The sequence below is a fragment of the Falco biarmicus genome, chromosome 2, assembly GCF_023638135.1.
Source record: "Falco biarmicus isolate bFalBia1 chromosome 2, bFalBia1.pri, whole genome shotgun sequence".
In the NCBI taxonomy this organism is placed as follows: domain Eukaryota; kingdom Metazoa; phylum Chordata; class Aves; order Falconiformes; family Falconidae; genus Falco; species Falco biarmicus.
In genome coordinates this window covers 2,197,547-2,218,342 of record NC_079289.1, presented here as the reverse complement: position 1 = coordinate 2,218,342, position 20,796 = coordinate 2,197,547, and the positions used below count along the sequence as shown (strand labels likewise).

Sequence of the window (20,796 nt, the reverse complement as noted above, 5' to 3'; positions counted from 1 at the left end):
TTAGTGCAGCAGACACCTGGACAGGTTTCTCCCAGATGATGCAGGACACGAAGGCTCAAGCCTCACTTCCTCCCTCCAACTCTCCCTTTTCACCCCACCAAGGCAGGCTCTCCTCCACAGCATTTGGCAGCTCATCGCTATTTTGAAGCTTTCCCATCTCAAGCCTGCTCTGCCTCCCCATAGCAGCAACCTATATATCAGCCTGTGCCCCACTATCTGTGCAGCAGCATCTCTCATTCATCACATCTGGCAAGAACTAGGCTCTCCATCACTACAACTTTCCTTCTGCTGGTGAAGTACCAGCACCCTCGCAGGGCACTCAAACCCACTCACACACAGAATCAGAGTGGGTTGGGTTGGAAGGGATCTTCAAGACCAGCCAGTCCCATCCCCCTGCCAGGGGCAGGGCCCCCTCCCCCCAGCCCAGGCTGCTCCCAGCCCCGTCCGGCCTGGCCTTGAGCCCTGCCAGGGATGGGGCATCCACTTCTCACATGGAAACTGATGTACGCCTCTGAGAAGGGCCATAGCTGCAGGACACCGCTGTCTTGGACCATCTGTGCTCCACACGTGGCTTTGCAGGAAGTTCAACCTCTTCAGCACAGAGATCTCTACTCCCTTTTCTCTCTTCCCTGAAGGCTGCTATTCAGAGACATTTAAAATCAATGCTAAAGTGATGCCAAGTATAAATTGTTCTTATAAATACCTAATCCACAGCTGAAAATAGAGAGGCTGGTTGCAAAGCAGAGCTCATCAGCAGTCCCCAAGCAGGGCCCTGTGGGAATGCAGCCTCTTAGTTTCCATCAACATCTTGAACGATTATTTTCAGCCGTTCACAGTTTTGGTGGGAACAGCTGGCTGAGAGCTGGGATGGAGCCAAGCAGTAGTGAAAAGGAGGTGGCGGCTGCATCCCAGGTGACAGGACGTATGCTGGGGAAGGCAGGAGACCCCATCTACCCTCAAACTGTTGCTTGTCTAACTTCCACCTCTGTCCCTCCACACACACTTAACAAGGGAACATCATCACAAGTTCACCCTGCTCCTTTTTTTTTCCTCCATTTCATTCCTTTACTCACACTAGCACCAGGTTTCCTCCTCATCTAGCTGATTTTTGTGGTCATTTTGGACCCATAGCATTCTTGATCAACTTCCACAAAGTCTACTTTTGAGAGGCAGGGAGATTTGTCCTGTTTGGAGGGGAGGAGGAAAAAAAGCCTTCTCCATTGGCCAACACACCCTCCCAGGGCACACAGCCACCCAGGACACACTGCAAAGTTGTTCTCCAATGTTTTAGGCTCTGTCACAGCACAACTGTCCCTGGATCACTTCCAGAACACCTGGGAACAGCACTAGGAAATCAGACTCAGCAGACCAGTATACTTGCAAACTCAGCCCCAAAAGGAAAGCAAACCACTCTAGTCCAACTGATGGGCAGCAAGGTCACACTCGCTTACCTCTGGGTGAGAAAAATAGTCTCCTCTGGAAAAGGACCCTGGTTTCTCACTATCCTCGTTGGTATTAGAGAGAGGGCTTCAGACACCAGAACAGACCAACAAGTCAAACTTCCATGATGTTAATATCATTTCACTTTATCATTTGTTCATCTCTTCAAAATTCACACGCTTACATCCCTAGACATGAGGAATTACTAAATATCTAAGTCAACAGCAACACATTGAATTAACCCATGCTAGTGCAGCTATCAACAACGAACTTTGCACTGGCAGGAGTACAGGTTCCCGTTGCCTCTTTTGAAAAAGGAGTTATCCAGTTCAATTTAAAAAGTCTAACTCTAGCACTAACAGCAACTACGCAGCTGGGAGGGAAAAACATTTGTTTTGGAAAGAAAGCAGAAAAAACACCTCATTCCCTGCCCCTCCCCCTTTTAGAAGGAATTCAGTAAATATTCTACCTTGATGTTGCATAAGCACTCTTCAGCAATAGCTGAAACATCCTTGTGTTGTCAACACTTTTGGTCAAAAATTCAAAACACAGCACCATACCAGCTACTACGCAGAAAATTAACTATATCCCAGCCAAAACCAGTACAGGGGACTCACAGGGACAGCCTGGAAAGGCTCTCCCATCTGGGGTGATGGGTTAAGCCATGAGTTTATCGAGCCATTCAAGTCTCATCTCTCACTCAGCATCTTTCAAACCAGTAAAGATTTTGCAAGAGTGGTTGCACACCACTGTTGATGACTGCAAGGACGTTGGTGTATCCAGGTGTCCAGGGAAAAGCCCTAGAAAAACCCATCTGAAAACTCTTGTTCACAAAGTACAGGGCTGGCCCTAAGGCACCACGGCTCCAAAATCCCTCTTTTCCCATGTCTCCCACCTGCCTCCCTGCTTTCGCCAGGTGCAGACCCAGTTCAGTGCTGGCTGTTTATAGCCTCAAACACATTTCGCAGATGCTCTACAATAAAAACCTTTGACACCTATAAAGCATTATAAATCATAGGGCATGTTAATCACCCAGTCTGAGCCCATAATCCTAACTCAGGCACAACAGTCAATGGGTTTTGCAGACTCCCTCCCACAGGCATTCTGCCTACATCAGGACTCAGTCAGAGATCTAGCGTTAGTCAAACATCCTCACCCCGACAGCGTTAGGCTGCACCAGTCTGCAAGTTATCAAACACTGTGGCTTTCCTGGTGTTTCCAGGGCTTGGGATTTCCCATCCTTCAAACAAGCGTTACTGAAGTAGGAAACTTCTTTCACATGGAGCCAGCAGGAATTTACAGAAGCCACAGTATCTGCAACCAACAGCCAACTATTTATATTGAAAAATGACTTGAGGAAAAACACAACCCAAACCCATTAAGACTAAAAATGTCTTTATTGAATAGACTGTAATTTATAATGCTGCCCGGCAGCCCAGCCTTTTGGTCAAGCAGGCGTGAACACACCAGCTTTCTAGGCTTGTACCTCCATGGTACAAGATTCTCCACAGTAGGATCTAGAGGTGACCAGCAATGGTCTTCTGCAGGCTCACCTGCCTAATGGCTTCAGCATCAGCCTCGCCCTGCGGCAGGTTCACCCTAGCCTTCCTAGGAGCTGTCTAAGGGTGCGGGTCTGAACGATAAGCAAGCTTTTGGCAGGTTAAAGCGCAGTTTCTGAGGCTAGCACACCCCTCTGCTCCTCGCCAGTCTAGCACAGGACTCCTGTCCAGCCTAAGAGAGGTCTTGCTCCTTCGTGAAAGCCAAAACATGCCATTCCCAGACAGACTCCCTAACATGCCTTGCAATGTCTGGTCTGATGGCACCACACACAGTAAATGCAATTCCAGCCCGGCTCAGCTGACCACGTGCCTGCTTTCAGAATACACAATGAAGAGACAAGGAGACAGAGGAGAGAAAAACCATGTTATAACAACAGCACGATGCCCTGTCTAAATCCGGTTCAGCCCCGAAGGCTGGATGCAGTTACACTTCAGAAGAGATTTTCTTTGGTAGATGGCCTTAGGAAAAATTGGGAGAAATCCTGTCTTTTCATCTTCCCCACTGTGGAAGAAAATTTCCACCATTGCTAAAGCTTTGAATGTGTTTCAGCATTCAAACATCACTGAGCAAGACAAGACTTGAATGGGCCCGTACTCCTAGGAGAACCACCTGCAACCCCAGACACAAGGAGAGTTCTGCACTTTTCCCTGATTCCAAGGCATCTCCCAGAGCCAAGCAAAACAGATTTCATGAGGCAGCAAGACCTCAAACACAGGCAGCGTAACTCCTGCGCAGCAGTGTAACTACTATGACAACAACTCAGAGGGAGTTCAGCAAAACCTGCAGCAGCAGCCAGAGGCTGGGCAGGGTGAGGTGTCCACATGCAGTTATGAACATCTCAAACACCTTCCCAGCACAACCTCTGCCACCTCACAGCCTCCCTGTAAAATGAAGGGCTCAAAGATTAATTTAAAGGATGTTTAAGTGAATTGTAAAGCCCTGAAAACAGGGTAATTTTTGCTTTCAATTCTAAGCATGGGGGGGGGGTGTGGAAATCAATATTTAATTCAATAATTGGATTTTCCTGCATTTATCCCATTACCCCAACACAATCTGACACATCCATTCATGGGGATTCAGCTCAATCACTCGTCATGTCGAATGTGCAGCATCCAATGCCTTAGTGCTCAACCTCAAACCAAACAGGCTTGAAGGAGCCTCTTTCCATCAAAAACTCCCATGCCCTTAGGCCTACAGTCAGGAACATTAACAAATTGAAACTGCATGGAAAAAGGTGAATTCACCCATCCTCTAAAAGCAGTTTTCAGCAAAGCAAGCAATTTCTGTGATTAGTAACCTTTGGCCGTCTGGGGATTAGCACTGAAGACCCAGCAAAGTCCCAGCTCTAAAAGCCTATGGTCACACAGATCTATCATGCCAACATGGCTTAGATCATCTGTTCAGGTCATTTAAGAGTTCTTGCCAAGTGGGAATTACAAGAGTATTTCACTATGAAGTGAATTAATACACGTACCACAGACACAGCGCTGCAATCCATTATGTCGATGGATCACAGCTCCTCATTTGTCTTTTCACAAAAGGATTCAAAAAAAGCCATCTGAAGCCTCAGTTCAAGGTCACGTGATGTTTTTAACCAAATGGACCATCTTGAATCATCTGCATTTCACATTAAGGGAATAAATTTTGACAGTGAGTGCCCAATTCATTAGAAAGGGTTTGATATTTCATTTATACTGGCTTGCAGCTACATGAACAGCAACAGACACCTTAAAGGTACGGAGAGGAATCACAAGTTTTTAGATATTCCTCCCATCTCTCCTCCCATTTCCACACAGTTCAGACACTTTGCATTTATTTAACCATGGATTAGGAGATACGCAATGTAAAAACACCATCTCCCAAAGCACAGCAGCCATGCAGCTCCTCCAACAACAGTGCTGCTTTCTAACGAGCATCTTCAGTGGCTCCATGTGCCATAACAAACCCAGTGCCTTCACCTCTCACAACACACACCAACCAGGACATCTGCATAAAACATTTATTTAAATCATAAAGGGGCAGTTTGGTTTCTAATCGCCATGAAAGCAGCTCTCCAATATTTCCTGCTAAGTGAGCACTGCTGATGTTTAAGCGATGCTGCTTGCAAAAAGGACAGGGAGATGCATCTGGCTCTGAGCATTTCTGTATTTCTCCATTCCTCTTACATGTGCCCCAGCAACCCCCATCTCTTTGCTGTGACCTCAACACGGTTGGACTTGATTATCTTAAAGGTCTTTTCCAACCTGAAATGATTCTAAGAACTTACTCATTTTAAAAAGCATGTTTTGATAGCTCAGCAGCAGCCGACGCATGCTGTACCATCACCTACAACATTTACCGTGTTCAATTTTTATTTTTTTTTAATTACAATTACCATTACCCCCTATAACACAGCACCCTGTATTGTGGGCACAGACTGGAGGAAACTCTGCTTCTCCCTGGGTTTGCACTGGGTTGCTTTAATTGATTTGTGCAACCACTTCTTGGGTGGTAGGAAGGCGCAAAGGGATGCATCAGCCTAAGTATCTTCTGCCTTAAACACATCTGTAGCTGGTCAATGGACTAAAAAAACCAAACCACAAACCACACCTTTGTATTATCCAGATTTTAAAAAGTAACAAAGCAAACTTGTTCAGTAAGTCTTGTACTGCAGTATCCCAGATGGGACACACTGCATCAGGAGGCAATAGATCCATCAACCCCTGCCTCCAAGTACCAAAACCTGGATGATTGTCATGGAAACACTGGCAGAGTCATAAACATCCAAGGAGGAACTCAGAGAGAAACCTCAAGGAAAATTATCAGGGTGAACATCTCTCAATCTCAAGCTGAGCACCTGAAGTTATTTTTGGTGGCTGTTTTGGCAACAGCCACAACTTTCGTGTCTCAGATCAGCCTTCCCAACACAGGGCATGAGGCAACGGGCTACCGCTTCCTCCCACCTCTTCCATCAGCCACCTCTGGAAGCCTTCCAGCTCTGCTCCCTCTTCCCTCTCCACAACCTCACTCCAGTAAGAGATCAGAAACCAGTGCTCTCACAGCCAACCATGTGAGCCTTTAAAGTTTCCTCCTTCAGCACCACTTATCTTCAAGCGCTTCAAGGCATCCACCGTATCCGCTCTCAGACTTTCTTCTCCCCCAGGCTGAGCGTGGCAAGTCTGAAGTCATTGCTTTCCAAAGACTTTCTAGGAAAGGCTTGGCTAAACCCCCTGATAACGTGTAATTGATTTCCTGGGAAACACAGGCAGCATAGACTTCTGTCTGGAAACCAGAGATAAAGGGGGGGGGGGGGGGGGGGGATAATAATAATAAAAAAAATAATACAGGAGCCATCACCTCAGGCTGCTGCTGCTGGAATAAGGACAAAGGAAACGTGGAGATTTCTTGAATATCAGAAACAGGACAAGTCCAGTTTTGTCCTGGTTGTCTGGGGATCTTTAAAGGGTACAAAGGTCCCTTTTATCCCTATACCCTCTCCTAATTTTAAGGTGTTGCTCCCCCCATTCCCTCCTCAACAGCCCAAAGCCTCTTTTTCTTGCACACACAGCACTTGGCCATGGATCCTCAGATCTACTTGCCTACGCAGACCACAGACACACTAATTATTCAGCCCTGGTTTAAACTGTTCATTCAAGGTCGGTTTTCACTGCAACGCAGAATGAAAACTGGGGGTAGCAAAAGTCCATCCCTACAATCTTCTTTTGGTTTGCTCTTCTGTTTTTGGAGCTTCACCAGCCACTTGGGGACTTTGTGGTGCATCTGGCGTGGGTTTCATTAGGGAAACAACCTACTGACATTCAGTAACGTTGAGCTCACCTTCCCCAATTATACTTTAAGGCAACCCAATGCACACAGTCCCTTCAAGGAGCACAGAAGAAACAACATCTGCTATATCCTCCTGAAAAGGTACAAGAGCAAACGGGAGGAAGGAGGGATGACTGGCTCCAGCAATGTAATTCTTCACCCAGCTTATTAGTACAATGCATAAAGAAACAACAGTTGGAAGGAGCACATCTGGCAGCTGTAACAAGGAAATGCCACAAACTGAATAAAACCCTGGAGGCCCATAACGTTGGGAAAGTCACAAGGCACCTTTGTGTAGCCAAGGGGGGCTGGCCTGGCCGTTTATCACAGGGAGCTTGCACATGGATCACTTCAAAGTTTCTAAATAAAGTAGTAATGACAAAGTATTAGAAAGCCTGTAAGCCATTGCTACGTGAGCTAATCAATCACCTTTAAAAAGGTCAGCCCTGCCCAGGGACCACTTATAATATTACCCAGACCCTAAGTTCACAGGCAGAGAAGTTAAAGCTGCAGAGAACCCAGCTACGCCCCACCAAGTTAGCTGTGATTCCTGGTGGCGTTGGCCACACCACGTACTGTTGCCAGCCCCTCACCTCCAAGCCAACAGGCACCAGTCAGTGCCATCAGGACGCCCCTAAGCATATCCACAGGTACTGGGGAGAAGTGTCCACATTAGGATGATTCCTAGCATTCAGAATTCAATGGTAGCCACCACCAAGTCATCTCAGCAGCTTTACTTCTGTGCCTCAGTCAAACCAGTTACAGAAAATAATAATAATAAAAAAACCCCAACACACACCAAGCTGGCAGACGGACTTACGCCACATTACACACTGCAAGATAAATACGGGAGGTTGTGTTGATTACAGGCTTTTGTATTTTGCCTGAATATTAGCAGTTCCATTTATTAACACCAGAACATCGCACTGGGGAGGACGGAGGGGTACCTGGAGAGTGCTGAGCAAGAACTCGTTGGCTTGGGAAGCTCTCAGTTCCTCCTTGCTTTGCCATGGCCATCTGCTGCAGAGGCCTCAGGTCAGGAAAGTGGAGATGCTCTGCCAAGCCCTATTAAGCTTCTAGTGCACTAAATCAGAGCAGCCCCAGGAAGGCATTCATAAACGCTTCTCAGTGTCTTCCCCAGCAAAGATACAAAAGCCTGGTATTCAAGAGCGATAGAGCAACACCCCAGGGCCCAAGGTGCGCCCAAGGAGCCTGTAAGATCCAGCTAGTGCTGCCCTTTTATTAAGTGGGTACCAAAGACCCTCAGACTGTGACTCATCAGCACATAACAGCAGCTCCTGAACCCCACAAACTGTGGAGCATCTGCTGTTGGGTTCAGAATAGCAGACGCACTACAAGGCATTGCTCCAGCCTTCACAGCCTTTCGCTGACAGGAGCGGCAAGCCTACACAGCAACAGCAAAGAGGAAACCTCTCTGCTGCAATTACTGAGTTACCACTGTCAGAAGAGGATGGAGCAGAAAAAGAAAGGTTGCAGCAGCTACTAGTAGGACCAGAGGAGCCACATATCAGGTGGGGAAAAGACAACCTGCAAGGACATATTCAGGGAGGGGACAACAACAACAACAAAAAAACCCAAAAAACAAAACCCACAGAAACAGGGACACTTGGTAGCACATAGAAATGGAGTCTAAATACTGCAGTGGGGAAATGCCACCCAACGGCAGCACTGGAAGCAAGGGTTGCAGGAGTAGCAACCCAACACCAGGAGCTGGTGGGTACAACCAACCAGCATTTCCAGCTCTCGAGCCAGGTCCCTGTGCTCCTCCCTGATGGAGATCTCTTGAGAAAGGAGGGGGACAATGCCTCTGATGCACAAAAACAAGCTTTAAAAATATGAGGTTTCTAGGAGGCCCAGACTTGAAACAGGCTGTGTTAATATATGCATCAGCTCTACAGAGCCTCACTGAAAGATAAGAGGGATTTTTTTTTTTTTAAGCTGGATTCTGAACAAGTTGTTGTTTTAAGGACAAGAAAACATTAACATTATACCCAAAATCCAACTCCACAAACCCACATTTCATTGCCTACCAGTCCTGACCACCCCCAAAGCTTTCAAAGAAATCCACTCCTCAGCTTGGATGTGGGTCTCGTTAGCAACAGTTTCAACATCATCCCAGGTTCTTAACAAGGGTTTGGTTTATTCGATGCTCAGGTTAACACCTGCAGGATTACAGCATTCAGAGAGCAGTGGGATTTTGTCACTAGTACTGCTCCTTTCACACACATCATCTCTGAGAGTTTACAAGAGAAATGGGAAGAAGAGAGATTATACAAGCATTGTGAAGTGCACCATGCACAGAAAGCTGATGAAGAGACCTCCATTTAAAGGTTGCAGATGACACTGAAGAGCAGGAGTCACAGGGATCTTGACATTTTAGTCACCTGGGATCCAAAGCTGCAAATTTTGGGTTTATTCCCAGGTGGTGATGGTCCTTCCTACTGTATGTAATCAAACCAGGCAACTATCCTTGTCTATTCTTGGCAATTTTCTTAAGGAAAAGGTAGTTTTGTAAGCATGGCAAGCTTCCAAGGGAAATGGGAGAGACAAGAGGAGGTCCCAGTTACATTTTGTTTGCCTCAGCTTGTATCTCAGATAGGTTCATGGTTGGGAAGTACAGTGTCAGCCATGCCTGCTGCTAAGCGGAGAAGCCAAAGCTCTTTGCAAGTGGTCATAATATTTTATCCTATTTGACAGGCTACTGAAGAGAAATAAAACAGATCCCAAGATTTTTCAATACACAGTAACAGAGGGAAGAAAATACCCTCAACAAAGAAAACCCACAAACCAGCCAGCCAATAGAAGTGGCTTCTTCTGTTTCTTGGATAGATAAAAAATAATCATTGCAGTTTTCTTCTGCAGAATATCTCTTTCCTCACTCCCCCCTAGGATGATTTCCCAGGTGTGATACTTGCTGTGTACAAACAACAAAGGTTTTAAAAACAACAGGAAAAACCCCCAAACCCTGAACAAAACCAGCTGATAGATTTAACTTCATGCTTATACAACGCAACCCATCAACATCTCCCACAAGGATACTGATCCTGCAACATCTCTGGATGGATTTTAAAAGAGGCTGCTGCCAGCCCTGGACTTTACCCCAGAAGCAAGAGCTATTCTGGTGTTGTAATACCCAGCAGCAGTTCATTTCAGGTGAAGCACACAAGTTGTGTGCAGAGCATCAAGTTTATACACTGCAATTATCAGTGCTGCTCTCTGCGTTTAATTGCTGACAATCCATCAACAGGATCATGGTACCTGGGAGCTACCTCTGAAGCTGCCATCTGAACTTCAGACCCTTAAAAGCATATATGGCAGCTACAAGCCAAAGCTTATTTACCCGCAGCTTCTGTGTTTAGGGCAATAGAGCCCTGTTAAGATGATGCACTGACTTCATAAGAATTTCCTTGGTCGAATACCTGATGAACAAGCTGTAGTTAGATCAGATATTGCTTCCTCACACCAGCTGAAGAGAATATAATGCTCTGAATCTCAGCCAGACCATTTCTTCTCTTTTCTATGTCTTTCATTAAATAAACATTAAATATTTAAAAAACGTTAAAGGGAATCTTGCCATTAAAGCTAAAGGCACACAATAGAAAAAGGAATTTTGCAGCTGTTCAAAATTTAAAAAGGAGACCGAGTGCAGGCTGGGTGCTTTCAGCCCCTCTCTTCCATTCTCAAAAGAAGAGGGGAAAGGAAAAGATAATTACAATTCTAGCAAGCAGTCTCCCAAAAAATTTAGAACGCAAGCTTACAATTAAAATTCTCTTTTTCATGTAAATTTTTAACATGTAGTAGAAAGCCTGATCTGCATACATTTGGGGGGAAAGGAGAGGAATCATTAAAACTCTGGCTGTTGAGCTGCAGCACAAGTCAAAAACCAAATGTTCACAGTCATCAGCAGAATACTGCAAGGACACAAGGTTGGGTCATAACCTAAACTTAGGTGAAGGGTTTGAAGAAAGTTTGATCTTCTAAAAAGAAAACAGATAATCACGCTATAGCCTATCCTAAAAAAACCCTGCTCTCTGAATACATGCCTTGCCTTCTGATAGTTAAAGAACAGAAACATAATGTGTGCATTCCTTCCTTCCCAGAGTTCTAGGTTTTCGCAAGACTTAAGATGTCTCAAGTATACCATACACCTTTTTATAGAAACCATGCTCAGGAAAACATGTATTATACTACAATTGCCTCTACTCTGGGCTTGTAGTGGCTGAGTTACTACAAAGTCAGATACAGGGCAATACAACAGGTATCATCATCAAAATGCCACTGTCTTTGTGTAAAGCAAATGGGCACCTAAGTTTTGCTATGGTATTATACCATGAAATGCCCTCCCACCCCATTCACAGAGGCAGAGGGATGCTGATACTGGTTTGCAGCCTGCAAAAGTTACCTACTTGCTCAAACAGCCAAGGATTATTTTGCAAAATAATAATAATAATAATAATAATAATAATAATAATAAAAGAGGTTTCTCACTCATCTCACACATATCCTAGAGTTCACACCTATTCTCTGCAGTACTCAAGCGCTGGCAAACAGACCTGTCCAACAGAGGACAATTAGCCTTCATTTGCATTTGTCCCCTTCAAATACAGTGCTACCATTGCTCGTTCCAGCACTGACACCTGCAAGATGCTTCATAGACAGCAAGATGGGAACAGATTCTTCGTGCCTTGGTTTTGCGCAGCCTGTAGCTAATTTTAGCCTTTCTTCTCTTGCTCCTGCAATAGCAGTTATTTCCATTTCTCTGTTCAACAAAGTGGAAGTCAAGGCCTCATGCAGACCTTAAAAAGACCAGCTCTGAGACTGGACGTATTTTTAAGCCTAGATTAAGTACCTTTATACACAACAAATTCCTTTCTGCACTAGAAAAATAAATGAATTTCCAAGCAGAATTGGAAGATTGCCACTGGGTATTTTTTTGTAAAATAAATCAGTGCGAGTGGAGCCAGCTTTCACTGAAAAATTAAGTCAATTGCAATTGTTCTATGGCTTTTTAGCTAAAAAGCATAATGCTCTGGTTCATAAAGGCATACAGAATTAGGCATGTTGAGTATTTAAGTTAGTACATGCACAGATGCCAAGACATTACGTTCCACTGTTTTCCTGACAGAGTCTTAAAAACCCACCTACAGCCTCCGCTACGGATGTGCCTGGGTATTTGTTTGAAGAAAAGCTCTGCTGGCTCAGAAGTGGTCGCTCAGACTAAGCCGGCCAGGCTGAAAGTGGAGGAAAACCAGCACAAACATTTCTACTTTGCAAAAGGAAATTTGTTTTATGCTGCACAAACACAAGCTGTAACTTTTCAATTCCCATGGGAGCTCCGGGCAAGCTGCACCACCAATCGATGCAATTCAGAATGAGGAGCACTTTTGGCACAGGATCTGCCACCCAGAAGTGGTTTCTCCTTAACAGCCTCTTTTCCAGAGGAAAAGCACTCCGCAGCCAGGAAGATCCCTGGTTATAGACTTAAAAACAAAACAGAGACGCTAACTGTCACCAGAGCTAAACTAAGCCCTCAAAAAGCAACAGAATTATCTCCTGGGAGCATTGCCAGAAGAAACAGAACTTAAAAAACCCCAAACCAAAACTCAAGAAGCAAGCACACTAAAAAACAGAAAACCAAAACAACAACAACAACAACGTACTCAAACCACCAAAGAGACAGCTGAGAGCACCGAAGAACAGCAACACACAACCATTACCCAGAAGATGTAACAGCATCGCTTTGACAGCAGGTTTTTTCTACACTTCTTACTATGAATACATAGGGTCTCACAAGATCCCATCTCGCAGCCCCAAATAACAGGGAAGGTGCAAGTCCAGCCCCGCTGCCTGGATTCCCTCTGCCAGAGCTCTCAAAAACTGCATTTATCTGGAGGAAGGAAGAGTCATCTCTAACAGCGCTCCATTTATCCCCAGCTAGTTCTCACCTCCTGCTGCCTTTCCCTACCTACAAACTTATTTTCATAAAAGCTAGAGACTAGGCAGAAATGTGGGTCCTGCACTCTGAGACAGAGAAACTGCAAGCATACCAATAAGACACAGAGCAAGGAATAAAACAGAAGTCTCCCCTAGTAACAAAAAAAGAAAAATACAAACAGATCTGGCCATACCAATGAACCCCTTTGAAAACACGACCAGCTAACCAAGGCCATCTGCTGCATCAACCACACGGTGAGGACCTCTCGCAGACCTCCAGCCACGGGGCCAATGATTTCCGTGGTCTATCCAAGCCAACAACAACTACTCAAATACCCAGCACTGTCAACCAAGACCACAACAACTCTCCATCCAAAGTGTGTGGGACAAGGCGACGCAGTCAACTACCTACCTTGGTGGTGTCATCATGTGACCGCTGGTACCGTTTCCAGCGGCAGCCGTAGATCCCGGTCAGACAGGACAAACATAGCTGCGGCTCGTAGTACTGCAGCGGTTGGTGTTTAACCATGCTCCTTCCAGCCCCTCAGGAGCGAGGTATCAGAAATCCATCAGGTCCTGGGAGCGCCCTTCAGCAAAAGAAAGAAAAAAAAAAGAAGGAAGGGGGTGGGGGGATGTTAAAACAAAAAAGGAAATTAAAAATTCCAAGCAATATTTCAATACATTAACAAGCAATTTAATAATTAACCATGTCCTCTGGCTATCGAGAGGAGGAATGATAATCAGATCTATTCCCAGCCTTGCCAGCATCTCTGCCTTGTTACTCAACAAGCTGCGAAGTTTAATTAGTTTGCAAGTTTTATTTCCTTGTGCAGTTTCTCCCACACCACTAAAAGCAAATGTATTCACAGGAGTTATCAGTAAGAAAAGCCACACAAGGACAAGAGCAGCAGACTGCTTATTTGCAGCCCAGATGATTAGATTTTTATGAATGACTGAAACGTAAAGAACTAAAGCCTCTGCAAGCACAACCTTAAAATTGATTCAGAGACCTCTGCAAAGTTGAAACCCAGCCAAGATAAATCAGTTTATCTTGAGCATCCCATGGAGCCTGCAAAGCGGTCCCAGACAAGGAACTAACACCTCTGTGCGCACTGGAAGAGGCAGGTGTTACCCTCTTCTTTATAGGCATCTCACACAAGCACTCACAGGGATGCAGAGCTGGTTGCAGCCTTCACCCAGGAGAGAGATCCCCTCTCCACCAAACCACATTCGCTCCCAAAGGACCAGACTGACTCCAACGCAACTCTTGATTTACCATCACAGGAACATCACTGTTTTGAAGGAAAGTACTCTGCTCCATCAATTACATGCTTTGTGCATCACAGGGTTGGGTTGGTTGTTTTTTTAAAGTTTTATATATATATATATATACACACACACTCATTTTTGTCTCTGGTGAGGTTCGTAACAAGAACAAGCCAAGTAATCATATGCTTTTACTAATTCATAGAGTCAGCATTCAGGGATGGGAACCTCAGAGCAAATATTTGCCAGTCTGGTGGCGTCATGCTGTTCTCAGCTGCACTTAACTCTCACCAGGGGTTTTCCACCGGTTTCTGGTGCACAAGCGTACACCCACAGCCCCACACATGGCTGGTATGTGGACAGACAGTGTGCGATGAGGGATGTTCAACAGCAGCTGAGCATCCTACATGCTTAGCTACCTTTCCAGAGTGTGCACAGTCGCATGCTTGATGTGTGGGCAGTAAGGAAATCTCCCTCTCTAGAGGAAACCCTTCATTTCCTTAGATGCAGGATCCCCTGCACTCAGGTCGTGCAAAAAGCTATGATAGTTCTGAGTAGCAACACCCTCAGCAGCATCAGCAAAGCATGACACAGCTTAAGGAGATAACCCGAGCCACCTAAGAGCCTTTCATTGCCACAGCCCATGGAAAGATGCCTCCAAGAATGGGGTTTACCATATTTTTCATTATGGCTAATGTATAAGGGTATGCTACACACATCGCAAACGCTGGCAGTTCAGAAATGTCAGTGAGGACAGAGATAGCTCAACCCTTCCAGTTTTCCATCCTTCTTTGAGTCTGTTTACTCTATGCTTCATACCGACAGCCAAGGACAGCCTTGTCCTGACTGTCTCTGATGAGGACTCAGCATCCTGGAGGCAGACAGATCGCGCTAGTTGGTTGGTGTGGGTTCAAAGCCCACCAGACTGTGACAGCACGCTGCCTCCAGAGTCCACAAGGCACAGAACCTCCGGCTTCTTCTTAAGACAGACATACAAAGTGTAGCTTTGTCCTTTCAGCAAACCTCTCTGCAATGCTCTGGGCGCTGCGCCAGGCGTCGACCCAGGGCAGAGGACACTAGGTGTACAGGACTTACAGACTGATAGGCAGCCGGCCTGGATCCCTGCGTGGTTCTGCTCATCCCCTCAGGGAGGGCATGCAGGACAGAGGCACAAACACATCCAGCCTGAAACAAGAGCTGTAGGCTGATCGCTTCACCCATGCTCTCCCAGCTCATCTGCCCCTAAGCGCTGCTGTACCACCTCCATGGCCTCACGCTTGAGGTCACCTCCCTGCCTGCATGTCATCTCTTCTCATGCTATTTATAAAGCTCAGCATTAGTCACCGCACAAGCTGCCTCCTATCTCCAGCTTTTGCCTGTTTCGAGATCATCCCTACAAAGTGTGTTTCCCCACTCTGCCCTCCCCATCACCGGCAGAAACAACTGTCAGTTCGAATAGGGCAGAAACACGGAGGACGTGCAAAGGTAGATGCTACTTAAGGGTCTTGGACAACGCCATCATCTCTGCCCTGAAGACCCTAAGCAGGAAGTGATGTAAAAGATGTTGTGGGACATAAGCAGATGTAAAAATTACACACAGATTGTTAACAAATCTGCTGCCAAGCCCCACATTACCGTCCCAAAAACGCAGCAGGCTACGGCCGTTACAGGAAATCCTTCACAAATTAATCTCTCCCGGTTTCCACCTCCTCCTGCTTTAGTCGCACAAAGCAAGGGGGCAGGCAGACCACCTCCATCTATAAAAGCTTAGACCACGTGCTTTATTTGCTAGCTTACAAGAATTGCATTGCAAACTCAAACACAAGGGGTACACTCAAGCATTTCATCGCTCCACTCTTCAGGGAAGCTGTTCTCCAGCCCAGACACCTGGGAAAGAGGTGCTGTGCACCAGCCATACACATACAGAGGGCCGAGGCTGGCAAACCCTGGCCTTTCCAAAGAGAAATCCAATTCTTCTGAAGGTCAGGGAGTCTAAGAACAGAGGCTGCCCTTTGGAAATAGTATAACTCCTGTTATGGATCCATCATTCCACTAGCAAAGTTGAAGCTCCAGCACTTACGTCCCCCACTGAAATTTCACAGCACAACTCGCAGGAGGCAACTGATAAGGCTGTGAAGAGAATAGGGTGAGCTTGGGCAAGCACCACAAGTTAGCAGGTACACAAAGAGTCCTCATCTCAGTGCTGTCACCAGGATCCCTGATTCAGCCTGTTTGAGATACAAACATCCCTCTCATGACTGCATGTCCAAAGCTATCGGCATGAACTTTGCTGCACAACCAGAGAGAGTGGAGGCACCAAAGACTTTTTAAACAGCACTGCTTTAGTAAGGTACAAGTGCACTTCAGAGGTGCAGAGAGACCAGCAATCAAGCCTTCTCCCTGAAGAAAAATCCTACCAGAAACACCAACACCCACAGTAGATGCAAAAACTTTGAGCTTATCATCCGGTTCAGAAGAGCATCTATCAGCCTCCCACAGCAGCATCTAATCCAGCATTTCCCAATCTCCTGGAGGAGTTCAGGAGGGACACAAGTGTTTTCAGTACAAAAGGGCAAGTCAAAAGCACACCTGCCCACCAACAGTATCACCAGAAGGCACTGCTGGAAGGTTTTAAGAGCAGCAGAAACCACTAAAAACAGCCAAAAGGATAAAAATCAGAAGCAAGGGAAAAATGCAGCTGTAAAGGCTCCATAAGCCACCACGTGAAGCTCCCACTCTGGCTCCTCTCACTGAAGCCCAGCACAGGCAGACGCTATGGGAGCCCACAGGTTCAGGCTGCTGTCCATAAAAGCAGTGAGGAGAAGCACAAAGAGAAGAAATCCAACACAAGACTTAAAAAAAAAAGCCATTCCTAAAAGCAGATGAATCACACGAGGCACAACCTACAAGCCTAAAATCCTTCCCTCTTCTCCACAAATGCCATGAGCAGATGCATAAAAGCCCACAACAGAAAGGAACGCACAAAACATCACCCATCCTCCCCACCACACGCCCCCCTGAATGGTAACACGAGATCCAGGAAGAAACTGAAACACAGCAAGCAAGATGCTACTCCAGAAAAAACCATGCTGATACCATCTGTCCAGAGACCCTTGCTTGGCCACGAGCAGGGACGGAATACTTACTTCTGCTTCCAGAAACTGATTTAATGGAGAGAAGCAGAAAGTCCGTACCACTGTTCCCATGACATCTACGGCTTTGAGGTGGAGAAAGCAGGCTATGAATGATTCAAACCTCTGCTGGTTAGCATTACATACAGAAGTGAAAACAGGAAGCAAGACAACATATATTAATTATTTACATTCAGCAACACATACACACACAGGGGGTGGGGGAATAAAATAGAAAACAAACCCACACAAGCTATCAACCTTGACTTTAAAGATGCATCATCTGCCAACGGCTACAAACTTCTTAGAGCTGAATAACTGAGTTTGCCAGCTAGCTTCCCCAAAAAGGGGGAGCAGGGTAGAGTCCATCTGCATATACAGTGGAAGCATTTTCTGAAAGCTCCAGGATGCCTAATTAGCACACACTGCATTCCTGAGATGCTGGACTGTAGGTATCCATTACAGCCTGTGACACATTATTCCTTACCAAACAGCTTCTAAGGGGTGGGAGGGGGGGAAGCAAGAGAGAATTCAAGTTGCAAATTTAAAAAGGAAAGCTCTCTGGGGAGATCTGGCCTAAAAATTTGGATCTCTGTCTCTATGAGTTAACTCGTCCATCCCTGTAGCCTCAGAGCGATACTCAGAAACCTGGCGTGGAGAGGGAACAGAGCCATTGGGACCGACTGTTAAACCATCTCAGTGCTGTCATTTTAGCGAAGGGAAGAGCAGCAGCGCAAGTCCTGAAGTGCACTGAGTAAATAATGTGAATGAAGCCACAGAATAGCGGGTTTAATAGCATCTAACCCTTTCACAAGGCTTGGTACAGTCCAAGCCCATCCCTTTAATCCCCCTCCGTTTTTATTTTTTTCTGTCAACCCAGTTTCACACAGGTCACACTGATCTCGTTCAGCATCTTGGGACAAGCCTTTTAATATCCCAGAGACAAGCAGCTTAGTGTCACTGGATGTGCAGTATCGGCAGCGCTATTCTGAATACCCGTATGGTTTGGTCAGGGTGGTCTGGGGGAGCTGTGGGGAGAGAAGAGAGCTATAGGCTCCCGCTTGCCTTACCTTGACCTGCTACCTCCAGCCTTCCCCCAAATACCCTGAGGCTCAGCGTGATAAGCACATGACCCCTTACTTAATCCTAAACTGGATGAGCATATCCAAGAAGAATCAAAAGAGAGCCAAGGATGCTTTGATGCATGCTTGTGAATCCCGAAGCCTAAGGAGATGCTGGAGTGTGCAAACCCAAGCACTTGGGGAGAGGAGGACACCTGTGGTCTTCTACAAGATCCCCAGCCATCAAGATGTGGAGAACACCTGTGGTCTTCAGCATCTCCATCTATCAAGACATGGCTGAAAAGACCTACCAAATGGAAAGCCTGGGCTTTCCACAAGGAGGCTCCCATGGTTTCAGAGGCAAATTGCTGGGAGAGTGAGGGGGATAATAGAGAAACACCATCACAGCCATATTTCCACATCCTCACCCTATATCTGGTGAGGCCAAAAGGCCATTGCAGCAGTGGGACACTCAAAACCAAAGTGGGCCCCAAGCTCTGCGGTGCAGTCTCCCAAAAATCAGGCCCAAGGAAGCTTGCCCCACTTGCAATGCAAATAAATGCAGAAAATAGAAATTCCAGGGTTGTTTGAGATTTTTTTTTAAGCTAACCCATTTTAAGAGAGCTTTGACAGATTCTACTGATTTCCACATTAAAAGAAGTGGTTTTCCTCTCATTGGTGACTCATGGGATCACTGTTTGTCAAGAATCTCTGTAGAGTTTCAACATCTCCATCTCTATTAAAACTTCTAGCAAGCTAGTTATGCTTAAAACCTTGTTAAGCAAATAATTACCTATACCAATCAGGTGAGAACATCACTGATAACCAGTTATGCCTATTGATATTCTTGTAAGCCTCCTGGAATGTTTCCCCAATTATACCGCAAAATCCCGATTTTCCTTAAATACTTTCTAAACAATAGAAGTTCAGCTCTTCCAGAGCAAACCCTCCAGTTCTCCATGCAGAGAAGAAATCTCCTCTATTGCCCAGCCAGGGCTGAAGTGATTTAAAGCGCTTCATGGAACTGATCTAAACTCTTGACACTTTCAAGGACTCTTCATGGCTTTCATGGCAACCTTTTCTTTAACATACTGAACTCATCCAAATCGGAGTAATGCAATTTCACTTTCCCCGACTCAGAAGATGGAAATGGAAGAGGGACGCTATTCCCATCTGTTTAATAACAGAACAGCTCTAACAAAGGGATGTTTGCTACAGCCATTCCCACAGGGGGAAATATATATGCACACACACACCGAGCAGTACTTTCCACATTTTGTTGGCCCAGACCCAGAGCATCTCAACTTGCAAGATCAAGATTTAATTTCAAGGCAAGAACGGTAAGAGAACACCCCAAAGCCATGCACAGCCTCAACTGCCATGGTGATGCATTTCAGTGGTGGAAGGTGCCCAGGTAATGACCCCCCCGACGGCTCAAGACCTCTTGATGACCCAGCAGGGTTATTCTTTCCAATACACTGTTATTCCCTGCTGTGGAAACTGGGTTGGGTTAGAGGTCTCCCACCCACTTTTCCCAGGCTACAAACATTGTTTTATACAGATAACACCGCAGAGTCTCTGTACAAATAAGAACAGCAGATGTGTTAAAATGCCAGTTGCCATTTAGAATTTTTTCCCTGGCAAACAAACAAACAAGATAATCTGCAGCAAAGTTTGCCATGTGTGTATATAAATGGAGTCTTTTGGATGAGAACTGATGCAGGAAAGCACACATTGGTAGAACACCCTTGTCCTAAAAGCCAAGTGCTGCTGCCATAGTGACAGAAAATAAGGGGTGGGGTAAAATTAAAAAAAAATTAATATTGACAGAGAGGTCTACAGGCCATATCTTGATTTATTAGAGAACTTGCACATCTCTGGAGGCAAACATCACCATTCCCCTGATGTCTGGTAATGCCAAACCCCATGACTACATCCTAATCCAGGGAGACAGCCTGCAGAGCCACTTTGATTCACAAAGTGGCAAGTGGTGACCTAAATAGTCAGGATCTGGCTGACGTGCAGCCCCTATGGGTCCGGCCTGTTGTTTAATTTTTTTAAAAAAATTAAGAACAATAACACTTTGAAACTAGGGCAGCATGTAGTTTGGGGGCTGTACACTTCCAGTTAATGAAAATTCAGACTTCAAAAGATAAACACTTCAAAGAGATTACAGAAGAAAAACGTAGACTTTAATCTCACTAAATAAATAAGCACAGTATGTACTAATGCCCTCTGCAATCTAGCTTCTTAACGTTTTCCACAAACTAAGGGCATACTGGGTGCCTAGCATTTTAAAAGGGTTGAAGAAGCGGAACAGGATACCAGAAAAACCTGCACAAACTTCTCGCAGAGCAATAACCAAATGCAACCTCCGCTTTCTGCACAAGCCTTTGCAATAAAACCTTGCAAGTCAAGGCCTGGGCACAGCTCTGAAAACTCAACACCTGCTGCTACATTCAAAGCTGTTGAGGAAAGCCAGGTTCTCTCCTACCCCCACACTGGGAGGTGACCAATACCAGTTACACAGATATTTTTATTTTTTTTTAATATTAGTAGGACTACGATGCATTTTTGTC

General features: G+C 45.6%; 1 protein-coding gene across 6 annotated transcripts in view; it reads right to left on the bottom strand.

Annotated features, from left to right (window-relative positions):
* GDPD5 (glycerophosphodiester phosphodiesterase domain containing 5) overlaps positions 1-20,796 on the bottom strand; it is a 210,359-nt gene that overhangs the window by 96,491 nt on the left and 93,072 nt on the right. For all 6 annotated transcript variants that reach the window (XM_056328392.1, XM_056328394.1, XM_056328390.1 and 3 more), the window contains one exon: positions 13,172-13,346. In XM_056328392.1, the coding sequence (XP_056184367.1) occupies positions 13,172-13,288 (117 nt within the window). In that variant the 5' untranslated portion in view covers positions 13,289-13,346. Of the gene's footprint in view, positions 1-13,171; positions 13,347-20,796 lie in introns of those variants that run through there.